Source organism: Perna viridis, chromosome 12, assembly GCF_037379345.1.
Source record: "Perna viridis isolate PV_CMFRI_1.1 ecotype Kerala chromosome 12, ASM3737934v1, whole genome shotgun sequence".
In the NCBI taxonomy this organism is placed as follows: domain Eukaryota; kingdom Metazoa; phylum Mollusca; class Bivalvia; order Mytilida; family Mytilidae; genus Perna; species Perna viridis.
In genome coordinates, this window is record NC_142456.1 from 32,695,799 (window position 1) to 32,715,258 (window position 19,460).

General features: G+C 33.0%; 1 protein-coding gene across 4 annotated transcripts; it reads right to left on the reverse strand.

Annotated features, from left to right (window-relative positions):
- Nucleotides 1-4,205: 4,205 nt before the first annotated feature.
- Nucleotides 4,206-19,106, reverse strand: LOC148602092 (uncharacterized). Of its 4 annotated transcripts, none has more exons than XM_088555631.1 (11): nucleotides 18,932-19,106; nucleotides 16,595-16,667; nucleotides 15,371-15,617; nucleotides 14,151-14,306; nucleotides 12,243-12,321; nucleotides 10,788-10,877; nucleotides 9,919-9,974; nucleotides 9,072-9,147; nucleotides 8,241-8,329; nucleotides 7,222-7,764; nucleotides 4,206-4,843 (listed from the first exon to the last, which is right to left on the reverse strand). In XM_088555631.1, exons 2-11 carry the CDS (start codon nucleotides 16,637-16,639, stop codon nucleotides 4,368-4,370), a joined length of 1,857 nt encoding a protein of 618 aa, XP_088411757.1. In that variant the 5' UTR covers nucleotides 16,640-16,667; nucleotides 18,932-19,106; the 3' UTR covers nucleotides 4,206-4,367. The 4 variants fall into 4 exon arrangements, with proteins under 4 accessions (XP_088411757.1, XP_088411758.1, XP_088411760.1 ...); XM_088555632.1 differs by lacking the exon at nucleotides 18,932-19,106 and adding an exon at nucleotides 18,092-18,357; XM_088555635.1 differs by lacking the exon at nucleotides 4,206-4,843 and adding an exon at nucleotides 5,846-6,675.
- Nucleotides 19,107-19,460: the final 354 nt, after the last annotated feature.

Sequence of the window (19,460 nt, forward strand, 5' to 3'; positions counted from 1 at the left end):
AATCAAGAAATAGCATACTCATGATGAAGACAAATTATTGCATCTAGTCCTCTTTTAAAAATAAGGTTGAAGTGTTTTTTGTACGTGGCAATTATGTTTGTTATGAAAGCACTAACACGGAAAAATAAGATAATTGTTAAAATTAGTTCATTTCAAGTTTTCTGTTTCCAAGGTATTTAAAAAGTGTTACTCATATTTTACTTGGTATTACTATTTCTGGAACGTAAAAAAACATAAACTCGTAACTTTAAATATAACAAAACTAGAAAGCTCTACAGACAGGTATCCCACAATAAAATATTAAATGACTCATGCACACAAAATGGAAAATGGGAAATACCCATGGTATTTAACTACCCACTTCCTACTAAACATCATGACATAATTTTTACTGCTTATTTATAGCACATGTATCCTAGTAAAAACCCATTAATTTATGCTGACATTTCGGGTGTTAAATTGGAGTTTCCCCTTAGTTGATTTCCAAACGATGCAGTTTCTGACGTTTTACATAGAAAGGTAGATAATATCCAGGATAAATAAACTGAACAACGACTTTTTACCTTATTTAAAATGAACACTACAGTTGTGTTCTATAAGTTCAAAATCGAAAAAGAACTGTATCTAGTTTTAACTGCCAAAAACTAAGAAATCAATTGAAGATTCTTTAAGAAGATATATATTAAAATAATATGTTTAAATAAAAATAAACAAAAAAACATATAAAAATATAAAGGGTTTCAGGGCAGGATCCAGGCAATAAAAAGAAGGGAGGGAGCAGCCGAGGATTCTCAGAAAAAGGGTGTGTGGTAGGACATTATTTGCCAGTTTTTTGTCAATTTTACATACAAATTTACAAATTTAAACAAAAATTTGGGGGTACCGAACCCACAGCACACCCTTCTAGAGCAGCCACTAGGTTGAAAGTATATGTTTTCTAACAGTTTCATAACCTTCCTGTTTTTCTGTTTTTCTTGGTTTCTTCAATAGTACACGTATAAATTTGTGTTACCTTATTAAACCAGAAATATACAAAATTCAAAAATATAAAAGCTTCCTTGACTCCACTCGCAACAAATATTTGGCGTATTTGCTGAATGCACCTGTATAGGAGGCGACTGCTGCCGTTATATAGACGTTGCATTTATGGAGAGTCTACGATAATTGGTGGGAGGAGGGGAGTGAATGTTTTTATCTAATACAGCAGTAGTTCTTGAAAAATGTATCAGTGCAAATAAAATTTATGACCGTGTATAACAACTGAATTTTACAAAATAATGGTAACAACAATGGTACTTTGGACTGGGTAATCTATTACTGTTTTACTATTCAGTACAATTCCTTACTTCCCGAACATAGGTAGGTAGATGCCGCATATCCAGGGGAATATTACCGAATATTATAAAGTAAAAGAGTTATCAAGGAAACCAAGGCTATAGCGGTCATCAAAATGATGTAATCCAGGGACAAAGACCAGACATGGAAAACAGACATACACACCAAAGAACATAAAGTAATTAAAATCATACATACAAAGTAACAAAAGCAAATGAGCAAATCGGACTCCACTAAAAACTGGGAGCATGGACCAGGTGCACCGGTAGGGTAAGCGTCTTCTGCTAGAAACACCTGCCGAGTTGCTCATAAAAGTCAAGTCCGGGGTAGACAAACGAGGAAAGGAAAACTATGAACCGTTGAGTAAACCAGTTCTCATGGTGCAATGATTTCTCATGATATATACATTTGAATGATATATACTTATGACATTTACAATAAATAGTATTTTTATTTTTATAGAGACAAAAAAAAAACATATAGTGACCCATTAACATAGATACATGCATTAGGGAATAAAATTAGACAGGCATATTGAAGAAATATTTACTCAAATTGAATGTATTAAGTTTAAATGAGTTATAAGTTGAATTTTTCAAGACACACATGCATCAATGTTACAGTGGAACATGATAAAAATAAAAACAAATAGTGTGCACGATATACCCTACGAGCTAAATGTAACGATATTATATTATTCACGAGAAAACCGCCTCGTAGCTTCAATGAACGTTTGAACATAACTAAAATTCAACGAGTTAAACTCATCATTCAAATTATCATCTCCAAAAAAAAAGAGTGTTAAGACAAATATTTGTTCATGGTCCAGTCAAATTGTGAAAAGAGTGTTTTGTTGCACAGTAAAATTTGGACAGACGAGGACAAAATGTTCATGACATAGCTCCGTAAGAACAGCTTTTATCAAAATTAATACGTGCTCTGACTTTTGATGAGCAACTCGGCGGGTGTTTCTAGAAAAGCAAAGGACGCTTACCCTACCGGTGCACCTGGTCCATGCTCCCAGTTTTTAGTGGAGTCCGAGTTTCCCATTTACTTTTGTTACTTTGTATGTATGATTTTAGTTACTTTATGTTCTTTGTTGTGTGTGTCTGTTTTCCATGTCTGGTCTTTGTCCCTGGATTATATTCTTTTGATTACCGCTATAACCTTGGTTCCCTTGATTACTCTTTCTAAATAAGTCGTTTTTCAAAGCACTACATCTTTTTCTAATTCGTGCATGAGTTAAATTCATGAATCGTTTACCAATATTTACCAATAAGGTAAAACGGTGGTGGCCTATTAACAGCATTAGTATTACGATATTTTAATTTTAAACATAATTTGAATATATCAGAAGAAGGTGATTCTCATAAAGAGAGACCAAAATTGTTCCATAAGCACAATGTAGCTGGGAAAAATGACTGTTGATACAATAAAAGGGAGGGACGCTATAATTGCGATTATTGCATATATTATACAGTAATATCTCATATACTAAAAGGGGAAGTAAATCTGATACATATTCAGGACAATGTCCATTAATCATATTATACAACAAAAGGAGCTTCTTTTGTTCTCTTCTATCCTTTAATGTTTCCCAACCAGTCTCTCGATAAAGTGAATCTCTACTAGCATATGATGTTAAACTCGTAACTATTCTGGCTGCTTCAAGTTGGATTTTCTCAATTCTATCTGAATTGACTAATCCACAATCATCCCAAACTTCGTTAGAGTATTCTAGAATCGGTCTTATGAATGTAAAGCAAATTCTGTCGAGGAGTTCTCGATCCAGCTTAAATTTTAATTAACGTTATACATTGAGTTGCTTAGGACGCTTACCCTACCAGTGCACCTGGTCCATACTGCCAGTTTTTAGTGGAGTCCGAGTTGCTCATTTGCTTTTGTTACTTTGTATGTATGATTTTAGTTACTTTATGTTCGTTGTTGTGTATGTCTGTTTTCCATGTCTGGTCTTTGTCCCTGGATTACATTCTTTTGATTACGGCTATAACCTTGGTTCCCTTGGTTACTCTTAAAAGCTTTCTCAATTAGAATAGCTATATAATTGTCCATTTACAATCAGAGCTAAATACAAAACCAAGATATTTATGTGATTCGACTAGTTGTATGATAGAATAATCAAAAGTAAAAACAATATTAGTAGCTCTGTTGCAAGGACTAAATACCATAAACGGTAGTGTAAGCGTCCTCTGCTTTTCTAGAAACACCCACCGAGTTGCTCATAAAAAATTCAAGTCCGGGGTAGACAAACGAGGAACGAAAAACTATGACCTATTGAATAAATCAGTTTTCATGGTGCAGATGGATACATCATAACGATCCACGAGTTCATGATGACGACCATAAAACTTCTGTAGTGATGACTTCAATCTTGTAGCAACATAACCCTGTTTCAGAAGCCTATTTGTTAGAGTTCTAGTGCAATACAAAAAGTCTGTGTAGTTTCGGCAAGCTCTGGCATACCGTATGAGTTGTGATATGAACACTCCATACGCAGGAGCCGAACAGACGGACAGATGTAAATCTGGGCTTAAAATGTAGAGCTTATTTAGAGGGTCATTTCATATGCTAAATGTATGCACTTATCTCTTATCGTTTTCTTGATATCAGAACGTCAATAAAGGGGCGGAAACTTCTACATTGGATGATGAAATTCTTCTCAGGGTCATCATGTAAAAATACTAAATGAGCACTATCGATGGTCAAAATTTGGTAATGATATATTGAAGGATGACGAAATAGGGACCCAAAGTATTTCTAAAGTAAATGTTGGAAGGAAAAACAAAAACATCACAAAAACAATAAGGTCTTGCACATGTACGGAAAGGCGTTAATTAGAAAAAACAAAAAAGTGTTTCCCATGTAAGGATAGACCTTAATAACATCACAGAAATCAGGGTAGGTATTATTATAAATATGTGGTTAATAATGTAAGTTATTAACTCAGGCGATTATCGAATAAAAAACTTGATTGTACTCTTTTTGGCATCAATCTAATGTCTTTGATACTATTATTCTTCCTTTTTTTCGTTACTATTGTTGGCAACACGAATACCACTATCATCAAACGTTGAGCTACGTGAGTCAGGTGAGCTAGTTAGACCAGTGTCAGGTCTTGTGTGTTTATGATGCCCAAAGCTACTCGCTTGAAGTCTTATTTCGACACTTTTTTCAATTTGTCGTTCAATTTTATTCTGAGAGTCATCACGTGTATCTTTATTATAGTTCACATCATCTAATAGACGACACGTGGTGTTGGAGTTATCGTAATTTATGCTTTGTTCTTTCGATGATAACTCTGCAATCGTTTTTGGAATTCCAAACTTATTGGACTCCGTGAAATCTACACTGTTGGTTTGGTGACAAGTGCTGAATGGTAAGTTGCTAGAAAAAGTTTTCGCATATGTAGAACTTGTTAAATCATTTCGATAGCCTTTAATCGTAAAATTGTGATATTCCATGCAGCTTCCTATGCTTTCATCTTGATCTACAAAAAGGCATCATATATTCAAAGATATTAAATAGTTAAAAGTTCTGAGGGAATTTTCTCTTTTAAAATATGATACAGAATTGATCAAAAAAGATTTTTGTTGACATGACGACAAGTGATCTAGACACCTGATTTTACTTGCGCATTCATCAAACTGCTTAATCTAGATAAAAGATTCTTAATTAGAAATATAGGTATACTATTAAGACAGTAAACACCAGAATCACAGCTAATAGGATGATAGCTATATGGTATTTAAGATTGACCATACACTTCTATTTCCAAGTTCTTTTTCCAAAGATGACCCTTATTTAACATACTCTAGAATTTTAATGTATAAACGTAGGTAACCGAACTTGATTTTGAGATAATTGAGCCTCATTAAGGAGGTAGACCTAGGGTAAGGGACATCACTCATGAAATCAGTGCTATGTTTGTATTATATTCAATTTCCCTAAAACCTTTCAAGCGTTTGTTTGGTGCAGCATAAAATGATTCCAAATTAATTAATTAGATGCTTACATAGGATTGATGTAAAATGCTGAATACAACCGATCCAATGATTTTTAAGAGTTGTGTCCCTTACCCTAGGTCTACCTCCTCAAACCAAATATTTACTATATTTCATATGAATTCTGTAGAGAATTTCAGTATTTCACAAGCATAAAAAATCCTTCATATAAATAACCTTTGGCTTACACTTTGATTTTCCATGTTCCAAAAAGAACATTGAGGGTCACCGAAATGTATCTTGCAATATCAACTAAAGTTAAAATTATCTATGCATTTTGTTTTCAACAGAACAGTTTACCCCAATTATATCCCCTTTTGAAAGTATCCCTTCAATTATCTCCCTTGAAAATAGGCTTCTAAAAAATACTGGCTTAAATTTTATAATCTTTTTATTTTTTTTGTAAAAAAGTCATTTGAAATAATTTGAATATATATTATTCTTACATCATTTCAAACACTTGTAGTTTATAGAAATTATATACGTCTATATAGTTTTGCAAAATGACAGAAAAATAAACATGATCGACCGAACAGAGGGATGGGACAATAGCTTATCCAATGATCAAAATTGAACGTACTATTGTAACGAGTCAACAGAGAGATATTTAGAATCTAACAACTCTACGAGTGCAAGATAGGAAAGTTTCAGACACCCATGGTAAGATTTAATCGAGGATCCACCGAGATAGAGAACTATTACATCTTACCCAAGGGTGTCTGAAAATTCTCAATCGTCAATGAAAAAATGGGAGTTTGATCCTTTTTCTCACATCGAATAAGTTTTATGATACAATGCATGTTTGAATTGAAAATGACCTACATTTATAAAAGGCCCGTGATAGGTTACAGCCTGGTGTTAAATGTAGGTCACTTTAAAACTGTATAAACAAACTGCAATATATAATCAGTAAATTGTTTTCTCGATAAAGTCATTATCTTAAAAAAATTAAACACATATTTGATATTGGTAAGATATGATAGCCCATTAACTCTTCCTTACTTGTGTTATTTTTTTACGTGAAAGCGCACGTGCTCTGCCTCAACCAGTAAACGTAACAACGAGTTTGATGGGTTCTGATATGCAATATTTGACATGCAATTTCTCCGAAATAATACTCTATATTCATTCTTTTTTTGTGACATCTCTCCCATTGATACCATATTAATAGATAAGCAGAGGACGCTTACCCTACAGGTGCACCTGGTCCATGCTACCAGTTTATAGTGGCGTCCGAGTTGCTCATTTACTTTGTATGTATTATTTTAGTTACTTCTTTGTTGTAATTGTTTTCCAGGGTTGGTCAGATAAGCGCCTTCTGAAATGCATACAAAGAGTAAATTCACTTTTGAATGGCGCCGAAAATCGAGACGAGAATTTATGTGATTTTCATTTGCCACATTACTGACAGTTTTTCTTTATGTATAGATTCGACATCTCTATACGAAGATCTTAATATAATTTGGTCATGTTTACAAAGTGTATTACGTAATATATAAATCGGCCACGTCAGGAATGCTAAGTTTATTACTTTTCAGGCACTAAATTGAGATGGAATTGAGATCATATGCAAGATACATATCTAAAAAGTTATCAGCTGTATTCAGTTTGAATTTACTCTATGCCTACTAATATATCTCTTAAGATATACCGTACCACTTCATGTTCATTTACAAGGATAGTGTGTATATTTTACAGAGTAAATTAATAAAAGTAGGTTATTTCTTATGTTTTTGCCTTAAGGCAATTTACTGCAAGAAAACTGGTGCGAAAACAGAAAACATTCTATCTTCACTAAAGCGTTTCACATTTCACACAGAAAATCAAACATTGTTTCATACTAAAACTAAATCGCCATTTATACCTCTTTCAGAATGCAGTGGTCCATCGTCAGAAACTTGGGTAACTGGGCTACAATTTTTGGAAAGTTGCTTGTATTCTGTCAAACAATTTGAGTTCCGATCTTCGTTACCGATAAAGTAGTATGTATCAGCTGAGGAATCGTCTGACTTTTTACAATGAAAGTTTACCGGCGTCACTTCCATCACTTTCGTTTGATCATCATCATTGTTATCTCCCAATTTCGAATCACCAGATTTACAAGGGTTGTCCGTTTCATTTATTAATACCCTTATAACGTTTGGTAATAGATTTCGGTCATATTCCGTACCATCAATGTATATTTCGGCTGTAGATAATTCAAGATCATTGACTGGATTATTGAATTGACCGGAAGAACTGACCTTTTTAACGTCACCACTGGTCATATTATCAGCTTCAATATTTGGCCCAAGTACTGATTTGTCAATAACTATTCTTTGGAGATTTTCATCGTCCTCATTGACATTTCCATTGAGTCTATTACTTCCAATCGGAAGGAGCTTTATGGCTTCAACGTCTGTGGGACCTATAATATCAGAGATATATTATAAGTGTCTTTTGTAAATACTGGAAAATTAAACAAAAATGCTCTTACACAGCTATTTTATTTGTTTTTCAAAGAAAGATGCATAGCGTTAACATAACAAAAAATACAAAAAAAAAAAACAAAATTCTTGATGCGATGTTCTTATACTCAGATAGTTTACGGAACCATAAAAAAACTACTAATATCGACATGAATAATATCTTATTACAACCATTGCTAGGTTGATCCTTGTATCGTGGTTTACCAATTTTACCAACTCATTTTTTTCATGAAATATTATATACGAATTGTCTGAAACAATTTTGTTCGAAAATTGCAAAATAGATTGATAGCTAACACCACAAAGGAACTTTTTTGAGGGTGTCAATATTTGTGGTTAAATTAAAACCTAAAATTTGCAAGGGAGCTTATATTAAACGGGGAGTACACTATACACAATGATACATGTAAGTTACCATTTCCTTTAATTTCTGTATTTTTAGACTTGCAATTGTTTAAGAAATGTATCAGTAATACTACGACAGCTACTGCTAGAACAGCAATTCTGAAATATTAATTATTCAGGGATAAAAAGTCATTATTAAAGGACATAGACCTACGGTAAGGTATATAACACTTGAAATCAGTTATATGTTTGTATCATATTCAATTTCACCAAAGCCTTTCAAACTTTCCTTTGAAACAGAATGAAATCAGTCTAAGTAACTTTCATGCTTACATGAGATTGATGTTCCAATGATTTGTAAGAGTTGTGTTCCTTACCCTAGGTCTACTTCCTTGATTCCATGCAATAATTGCTGAGAATGAATTCCTTCATATCATGTAATCGTTTTCAAGTAAAACGTTATGAAGGGTATTTATTCATGTTAACCAAAAATGTTTCAAGGAAATGTCTGTAAGTCTGTTAACAACTCGACCATTTACATAGGAAGGTTCTTTGACACAGGTCTGCAGTACACTGAGGGCTCGGGCTAAGTTTTACAATATTACACCTTTCATAACTATATAGCTTATCATGCATTAAAAATAAATCTAAGAAAAAGAAGTAAGAAATCTCTTACACAATGATGGAGTTTACATCGATCAACAGAATGTCTTATTTCACACCTAAAAATTATACCGGCTTTTAAAGAAAAACGCACCATACTGGTTTTTATACTGAGTTCTTGCATTGAGCCTAAATTTTAATTTTTTTAAGAAATAATCGGAATTGTTTGAAGACCATGTTACAACCACAGTTACATACCTGTAAAAATCAGTTATCAAAATATGTGCAAAAAACTTACATTGCTATAAATGCAGTAGAAGATTGTGAATCTCCTTGTTTGGTTTGTTGTGTTTTTGGTTGCTCGTTAACAGGTCCTAATTAACAAAAAACAAAACAACACATTGAAATTTGATGTTCAAAACCTGTTTTTGAAAGAAATAGCTAATTTACGGAGGTAGGTCTAGAATAAGGGACACAACTCTCAGCATTTTACATCAATTTCATTTAAACATCATAACTGATATAATTCCATTTCAAATGAAAGCTTGATAGGCTTTTGTGAAATTGAATATGATACAAACATATCATTAATTTTCAGAGGTATTTCCGATACCCTAGGTCTACCTCCTTAGCACATGACAAGAACGAATTTGAGTAGCGTGCTGATATAACTTGTGTACAAACAATTTAGTAGTGAAAATGTTGTGTTCTGCGTTAATATGGTGCGAACATTGTACATTAACAATATTACAGAGGCAAATTTATTTCCATAGACTTTTGCACATAGTTCACATGTTCTCAACGGAAAGATTACATATGAAATTCAGGTGAACCGAGCCTCTACATTAGTTTGTGTTCAGTTAATTCATATTACCTGTGTAATGTGCTGGTAAATATATTTCAGCAAAACGTTTTTGTTTATAAACGCGTGTATAATAATTAGAAAGTAAGTTAGACAAAACACCACAATTTGTTTCACTCATAAAACTACGTGTGTTAAAACTAACCATGTCTAAGAAAGCGTTTTACAATTGGTCCGTCAGACTTACCAAATTTAGACTTAGACATATACTAAATGAATTATTTAGACTGTTTTGTTTGTTAAAAAAATGATTAATGTTACAAAACAAGACTAAAATATTTACCTTTTGTTGATTTAGTTCTGTCTTTTGTGGATATTTCACTAGGTTCTTTTGGCAAACTGCCAAATAAACAAATTGGTAATGAAGTTAACAAACGTTTCTTTGTATACTTTTATTGGTTTAGTCAAAGAGTAATCAAGGATACCAAGGTTATAGCGGTAATCAAAAGAATGTAATCCAGGGACGAAGACCGGACATAGAAACAGACATACACAACAACGAACATAAAGTAATTAAAATCATACGTACAAGTAACAAAAGCAAATGAGCAACTCGGGCTCCACTAAAAATTTGGAGCATGGACCAGGTGCACCGGTGGGAAAGCATCCTCTGCTTTTCTAAATGGAGTCAACAATGTCATAACCGGTTTCTATCAGTAATTTAACAAACTAACTCGAATAATTCAAGCCCTTTCCGTCTCCAATTCTCTCCACCCAAAGGAGCAATCGTAGATAGGCGGAATTAGAGGAATGATATTATTCGGGTAATACACAAACGAATTAATAGCGGCCCTTTATTTTACATAAATTGTAAAGTTTACGATGGGGTTAAACTAGTCTGCAGTTCATGACATCATCGTTTAAAACTATTTTTTTCAGTCTGCTATACAATTAAAGGTTAAAGGTTAATTTAAGAAAATGGCCCTTTTATTACATTGAAACCTGTCTATACCAAACTCTGAATAATTAAAAAAAATGTTTGACTTAATCAAAAAGTATTTTGAACCTCGCTTAATCTAACGCCATCGTGAACCGAATCAATTGTAAAGCCCTAAAGGGTTAGGATTAATCAACAACTGGTGTGAAAAAAATCACTCATATTAATATAATAATCTTATAATATCTACAACATATTTGAATCGCAATGTATACCTTTTAGAAATGACAGAAGTAACCCCGCCATTATGAATTGAAGAATCAGTCATTGAAGCTAAACTTGTTGGCAGAAACGGTGCTTGGGTACTGTAAAATGTTGAATACATAATAAACGTATTGTTAAGCTCCAATCAAAAAGAACCATGCCTATTCGTAACATTTGATTGGAACTCTAAAATTGCTTTTGTTTCCTGTCATAACGTATCTTATCGTTTTTATTTTGGGTCGTGACTACATATCCATCTGCACCATGAGAACCGATTGTTAAACGTGTCATAGTTTTCCCTTTCTCGTTCGTCTATTCCTGGCTTGAATTTTTATGAGCAACTCTGCGGATGGTTCTAGAAAAGCAGAGGACGTTTACCCTACCGGTGCACCTGGTCCATACTCTCATGTTTTAATGGAGTCCGAGTTGCTCTATTACTTTAGTAGTTTTATTTTGGTTATTTAATGTTCTTTTGTTTGTTTGTTTTTCCCGTCTGGTCTTTGTGCATGAATCACATTCTTTTGATTTCCACTAGAATCACAGTTCCCTTGATTATTCTCTTACGAATACGCTACGTTATTTGCGAGTTGAATATCCGAATTGGTCCACATACTCAAAATAATCTGGATATAATTTCTAGTAATGGACAACTTTGCGAGTAGCTTCTAAGTTTCCTAAGACAGTATACCCTTAGAGTATAGAACTAAATTTGTGTTGTGCCTTGTTGATTAACTTCTTCACTTTTATTAGTATATCCAGTTTGCATGATAATCAATTACTTTTTAACTACAGTAAAAGCTGTCGAAACCAAACCCTTCATAATTCAAAAACCAATTGAAACCAGATAATTCTTTAGGTCCCTTGATGAGGTCTTTTCAACCTTGGTAAACCGAGCACCTGTCTAAACCGAACATCTGTCTAAACTGAACACATGTCTAAACAGAACAAATATTAAAGTTAAAAAAAGTGTTTAGTTTAGACAGATTTTTTTGGAGTTCCGAGTTCTGATTTAATGGTTACATTTTATAACGTACTGTGGACTTTCTTTCTTTCCCTTAGCAAATACATCATGCGTGGTTTTGTGTATATATAATTTCAACCCAATTGATAATCAATAATTCATTGGTAATAGTGAATCTAAAAACATTCTAACAAAATAAAACAGGAGAAGTATATTATTTAAAAGCAGCATTAATCAGTTTTATAGTTTGATAACTCAGTTGAAAGGTCTTTGAAAAGCAGAGGACGCTTACCCTACCGGTGCAGCTGGTTCATGCCCCCAGTTTTTAGTGGAGTCCGAGTTGCTCTTTTACTTTAGTAGTTTTATTTTATTTCGGAAATATATGAAGTGCAATTTCATAAGAATGTATTGATATTAAAGACAATTAACCTGCAAAGCACATTTGAACATTACAGATTCAACAATTTTAAAATCAAAGGAAAGTGTCACTTTTATGAAAATATACCTTTTCTGGTGGATGATATGAGTACAGATTTCGCAACCTGTTTTATTCTTTTCCATGCCAACTGGACATTTAATACAATCTTAAAAGATATAATTATTTTTTTCTTGAATGTGAGTATGTATTCCAATGAATGTATAGTTGAAAAATCACATGATATTAAGTATGGTTCTTTTTAAAAACCAGGCAAGGCTTAATTCACCATATCTCAAGATAAATGATATGTATGAAACTTTTCAAATACATTTGTTCCCTCAAAAAACAACTTGGCGGGTGTTTCTAGAAAAGTAGAAGGACGCTTACACTACCGGTCCATGCTCCAAATTTTTAGTGGAGTCCGAGTTGCTCATTTGCTTTTGTTACTTTGTATGTATGATTTTAGTTTAGTTTAGTTTTAGTTATAGTCTTTATGTTCTTTATTGTGTATGTCTGTTTTCCATATCTGGTCTTTGTCCCTGAATTACATTCTTTTGATTACCGCTTTAACCTTGGTTCTCTTGATTACTCCCTCATATGTCCATTTCCTCAGATCTGCTTTATATTGTAAACTATATTTGTGTATTTTTTGAATGGTTATAGTGTAAAGTTTCTTGCGGGAAATTTTCTCGTAATTTTCGATAGGCGAATGTAAGTGTAAATATCTCCAGTGGGCAACTTTCATTTTCACTTTTATTGTCGAATACAATTTCTTTAAAGCCTACTGAAAGATTTCCAATCAAAAACTATTGGGGGTTAAAAAATGCATAAATTTTAAGCTTTTGACAGGTTTTAGACAGAGTTATACCCAATGATGATCAAAGTGCTTTTCTATTTGAGCGCATTGTTTCTGTAATAAACAAGTAAGTATATGTTACATCACGTTGTCGTTAAATTATTTAAACTTAAGCAATTTCATCAAGATATATAAAAAAACTGTCGAGGCAATTAAACTTAGGAGTAAAATTTGTTTCGTCATGTGCAACTTACAACAATGTGTTAAATGCATGTCAAAATTCCGCTGATCTGAATATACTTTCACTCAAGGATGCTTTCCCTATTTAAAAGACCATTATTTGATCTCTGCATCACTGAATTTGCTAAATTTTTTTCAATATAATGCTAGACAAAATGAGGTTTTTGAAAGTTTTCTGAAATGTACATTTTCAGTACATTTCAATGAATTTCAACCAAATCTACCAAAATAAAATAACAAATTTGGGCTTTTTTTTTTGATTTTGAGGGGCAAATAGTTAAATTACACTTTCAATATGCCATGTACCATGAGTAACCCACTAAATGATTCTTACAGGGACTGACACTTAGTAGGTAAGTGTTACATGATTATCTTTTTTTCCATATTTTGTTTAAGTGAAACTTGTCTGAACCGAAACTCGTTTTGACTATAAAAGTAGTGCACTTCAGACAGATGTTTGGTTTACTAAAGTTTGGTAAACTACATTTGATATTTAAAAAGTGTCTGGATATGTCAGGTTTTCGGATTATTCAGGGTTTGGTTCAGGAGAAAAGTCTCTACTTCATGCGGCTTCTTGAGAGTCAAATCCAGAGCTTCAACGTCTAAAGTGTAGTATCTGAGTTGAGCAAATTGGTATTCAAAGAAAAATGGAACAGAAACAGCGGACACCATAGAGAAAACAAACGAAGCTCAAGAGCAAAACAAAAAGGTAACCAGGGTTTTGTACAAAAAAAAACCAAACAAACAAACAACAAAAAGTTTAAAAAAATGAAAAGAAACCTTGAAGACTTGGATTTAATGCGCCGATGGATAAAGTGTCTAATGCTTTGTTGAAACGTTCACCTTATAATGTTCGATATATTTTATATATACAAATGTTATTTTCTTGACACTTGGTCTTTAAAAGATCATTACTAATAATTGATTATTTGTTGTGATATTTTACATTATTTCATTACCTCCTTTTTCATTCATAGTTTCATCAATCCCACAAGGTTTTTCTCTCCGATCACACGCACACGGGTCCCCATGGTAGCAATGATAGGTGTCGCATTCGCAGTAATCATTAAAATTACATTTGTTTCCTATACGTTTATTTCTTCTTGCTCGTACGTCTACAATGGTATGCTTCATTCAAAAGTCAAAGGCAGTGACATGTGTGGTTATTGCAGTGGCTAAAGTAATTGGCTTTTAGTTGAATACATTGTTGATAGATTGAAATTTAACGGTCTGTGAATAACACCTCATGCATGTCGGGAACAACTTTATCAATCGAACAGACATTGCCTCGGACTAGTCAAGCACGCTGAGTCTAAAGATAATGGTACCCACAGAAGCAACAACCCCCAAGATGACCCGTTAGCCAATAATTCTGCCTACGACTCGTCTAGGGCTCACTCTTTCTTCCATACACTGTATGGTAGATGAAGATGCAATGATCTATTTTAGAGTCGATCGGGGATCGAACCAATAACACAATTAGTAAATAATAACCTAATTTAAAGAAGTTACTATTATATTGGCGGTGCTATTGGTTCACCCAAGATACAATCATTGTAGTATTTGTTAGAGCAAAGAGAGATTATTAAAAAACTCCATTTATTTAAGCTGTCAAAAATATAACCATAAACATTTCAAATGTATAGCTTCGTGTTGTTATTTTTTTATGAAATACAATTCAAATTAGAGGTTTTTGACTTAAATGGGTGTGTATTCTATCGACACGAATACAATCGACTTGACACAGAGCGTCAAAAATGAGACAATTAAGAAAAATTGAAATCGAAGTACAGAGGTCCTTTTCACAAAAGAATGTGAAATTGATCGTAATTTATGACGTCATAAGGCTATTTTTGGTTGTGACGTCATTACTTACCATCAACTTTACACTTAAGACTTTTTTGTGAAATCGACGCCAGGACCTGAACATGATGAGGAAACAAAGACGATCTACATACAATCAAGCACCAGAATTAAACACAATTACATGTACAAAATTAATATAAGGTCAAAAAAACATCAAAAAAGCACAAAAATGATTTAAAAAAAAGACGGAATGTCATAAGGTGTTTCTGGATTGGTAAGTATATCATGCATGTTTTTATACCCTCTAAAAAATTCTTTACTAAAACGTTCATGAACGTTCTTACGAATATCGCACATAGCATTAATATCTTACCATATGCCATGCATTTATCTTTGTCTTTGTTCTTGAAGCATTTAGTGGATTCCATGTTTTCACTTGAGGACACCAGTAGAGGTTGGACCATGCCGTTTTGACATTTAACACAGTAGTCCTCTGTATCATTTTTATCACACGGTAGAATCTGATGCCCAGGACGGCAGTTATATATACGGATACAGTATCTTATATTTCCATTGATTGTTCTAACAATATATGGATCTGTATTATCTACTTGAGATACCTTTGAGAAAAAAAAGATAAGAGGTTAAGAAACTTCAACGCAATATGTATTAATCTTGTATGAATCAAACATTTTAAAAAAATGAAAAAGTACAGAAAATATTCCAACCTGGTTTACATAATGTTACAGTACAACTTGTCCCAAAAGTGTCCAAAACATACATCTTTGGAACCACCTGCAGCCTGTCCTGTAGTGTGAGAGTTTCCGTGTAGTTCATTAACCCATGGGTTTCCTTGAACCAACATTTTTCATCCCAGTAGATTTGTTGTCTCCTTGACATATTCAACTTTTTTGGAACAATAATTTAGAATAGTAGAGGACGCATACCCTACCGGTGGACCTGGTCCGTGATCCCAGTTTTCAGTTGAATACGAGTTGCTCATTTACTTTTATTACTTTGTATGTATTATTTTAGTTGCTTCATGTTCTTTGTCATGTTTGTCTGTTTTCCATGTCTGGTGTATGTTCCTGGATTACATTCTTTTGATTTCCGCTAGAATCTTGGTTCCCTTTATTACTCGCTAATAATAAAATCTTGTAAGAGTAATCTAGACGAAAGAGGAAGGGAAAACTATGACACGTTGAACAAATCAGTTTCCATGATGCAGATAGACACACAGTAATGATCCATAAGTTCATGATGACGACTATAAAACTTCTGTAATAATATCTTTAATTTTGTAGAAAGACAACCCTGTTCCAGAAGTCTAATTGTAAGAAGTCTAGCGCGATACAAAAAGTCTGCGTAGTAAGGGCCGAATCTGGCATAACGTATGAGTTGTGATATGAAAACTCTATACGCAGGTGCTGAGGGGATGTTGCCAAACAAGAAAGGAAAGTTGGCAATTCTGAATGAAAAGTCATCACGTTTGTCGTAAAGTTTGGTCAATAGTTTTACCATTGATCTCTATGTGTAGTTATGATATTCAAGATATTGTTTAACTATATACTTAATAAACGCCTTTTTATTTCCTTACCTGAAATAAAAGACACACAATTATACCAAGTTTAAACAACTCCATCTATAAGCCAAGCCGTTTTTTGTCACTCCTAAATGTAAGCAGATAAAGTTAAAATTAGAGAAAAGTACAGTTTTTTTTTAAAATTCAAAATTGAAGTATTATAAATTAAAAAAACAAAAGCATAACTAGTCAGTAGTGGGTCACACCCCCTTGCTTCATGACATTGCAGAGTAGTCAAATCTCACAAAGCAGTTTTGGAGGAAGTGCACTGACTAGATCATGCGAAAACTAACTTTTGTTAATATTCCGTTGTTTCATGTCGTATAAGTGTAAAGTTTTGGAAGACACAGGCAAAATGAGAAATGTCCGAGAAATGCAGGTCGAAAACCCACCAATCTTATATACATATATTTACTCAAGGATGCTTTCTCTATCTGAGGAGGCCATTATTTGATCTCTGTATGACAGGATTTGCTCAAAAAATTTTCAATAAAATGTTAGAATAATGAGGTTTTTGACAGAGTTATTTTCCCTTGAAATTTACAGTGCAGTGCATTTCAATGCAATTATAACTCTGATTTCATTAATGATATGGACAATTGTGTTCTTTTCCTTGATTGTGATGGTGCAACTAGTCCAATTATACTTTCAAAAATGGTGGGTTCTTTCAGACCATGTTTCGTCTACTGCCTGAAAGTTACAGCGACTGACTCTTTATAACTCATTCTAGTGGAAGAGTAATCAAGGGAACCAAGGTTATAGCGGTAATAAAAAGAATGTCATCTAGGGACAAAGACCAGACATGGAAAACAGACCAACACAACAAAGAACATAAAGTAACTAAAATCATACATACAAAGTAACAAAAGCAAATGAGCAACTGGAGTCCACTAAAAACTGAGAGCATGGACCAGGTGCACCGGCAGGGTAAGCGTCCTCTGCTTTTCTAGAAACAACAGCCGAATTGGTCATAAAAAGTCAAGTCCGGGGTAGTCGAAAGAGGAAAGGAAAACTGTGACACGTTGAACATATCATTTGGGATTTTTATTGTATTGTTTTCTCGGTTGTGTCTTAATGGTTTCGGAAAGATATCATACTAGTTTTTTTTGATAATTTTGCTTCCAGTTTCGATATTTTGCTTTAAGTACTATTGATAATATTTACGTTTGGATATAGATCTTCCTATGTAAATGGTTCTAATTTATACGAAACCTGAATTTGCAGTATTATAATGCGGGGTATTATTAAATCAAACATTTTGATATGCTCTTAGGCCTCTGTTGCAAACAAGATTCTGGTGGCCCAGATTTAATACTCAAATTAATTACACGATAGCCAAAATAATGATCTTTATCTATAAACACCAACCGTAAACTTAAATAGAACATTTGGTTAATAAAAGAACGAGTTTTGCTTTGCTTTGATAAAAATTCAAATAAGACAGTTGAATAATATAATAATCTTAATGTTGATATTTGAAATAACAAGTAAAATTAGAATTAAAGGCTCTACCTTGTCGTTCCGTAATGTTTAACAAAAGAGGGAAGTTTATAGATCGATCACAGGTAAAGCATCTCTAGCAAATCCCCAGAATACACTTAGTGTATTAACCTAGAAAAGCTCTGAACAGTACTAAACATGAATGGGTTATAAGTTACTGGAAAAATCAGGCAGTTTTCAAAACATTGTATGAAACAATCCAATGCTTTGACAAGCTAATTTGACTATTTGTACCATCAGAATTTAGTTTTAATAAAGATGTTCCACACAATATATCACTCAACAATCCAAACTGAAATACGAAGCTAGTGATGTCATAAATAAGGTGTAAATGATAAACTGAGAACTCCTTTTAAACTTTTTAAAGAAATTTTGTATTTTCATATTGAATCATAACCCTAAACATTTTAAGTCAGTTTTATTACGCAAAACAATCATAAATTAAGAACCAGGACTTAACTATACCACTTAATACAGGGAATATAGACCAGCTGCACCTGTAGGATACGCCTCTGTCTTAAAAGGAAATTAACGTCGAGTTGCAATTTGATTTCAATCAATCTGGGTTAAACAAATGACAAAAACTACAGAATTACGAACGAGTCTTTTCTATTTCGGTTGAATCGTATCAGTCAAAATATAACTTTATTATATAGAATTTAATATTTGTTTAATGTATTGTTGACTCAGCACAATATCCATCAGTAGTTTTTGCATTAAATGTTTAGTTGGTTTTTTTTTAAACAAATGCAAACATATATTTAGACATAATTATGTTTAAGTCTTTTGTCGTAAGCATGAATTCAAAGAAAATATTTTCTTCCTCTATGATTTAGTATAAACAAAACTTACCACAAAACTGCATGTGTACACGTTATTTTTCCAGTTTCATAATAATTGTAGGCGTGCACATAGGTATATTTCGAAGTGCCTTTGATACAAATAGACTATTGAGAAAAAGTCGTGCGCTTAGTTAAGTATATAGATTTTAAACAAATGTACTATTGAACAAACCAGTCCTTGACATAAATATGAATCAGAGACGACTAACTAAAATAAAAAAACAACATACAAATGTATACAAGTGGTTAATTTATTATAAGTACATGTACTAAGCCGTTTACAATGTACTGCTTCCGAAAGCGAAGGTTGTTAATGCTGATGTTCGGAAGTGTCATTCAAGTGTTCTGCTTTCGTAAGGAAACTATACATAAGTATATAGTCTTTGTTGTAGAACAATTGTATTCAGATTACATATTTGTCATGACATATGAAATTGTACCTAAGAGAAGCTACATATAGTAATAATAGTATAAAAGGTTTACAGTATATGCATACAAAAAACAGAGATAAAAAAGGGATATATTGATATATAATAATT

What these genes read in the sequence shown, in the direction of transcription:
- LOC148602092 (XM_088555631.1), bottom strand. Translation starts at nt 16,639, where the DNA reads ATGGAGTTGTTTAAACTTGGTATAATTGTGTGTCTTTTATTTCAG. An exon ending in TTGTGTGTCTTTTATTTCAG is followed by an intron (nt 15,618 to 16,594) that starts GTAAGGAAATAA and finishes TTTTTCTCAAAG; the next exon opens with GTATCTCAAGTAGATAATAC. An exon ending in ACTTCTGTCATTTCTAAAAG is followed by an intron (nt 9,975 to 10,787) that starts GTATACATTGCG and finishes TTTATTTGGCAG; the next exon opens with TTTGCCAAAAGAACCTAGTG.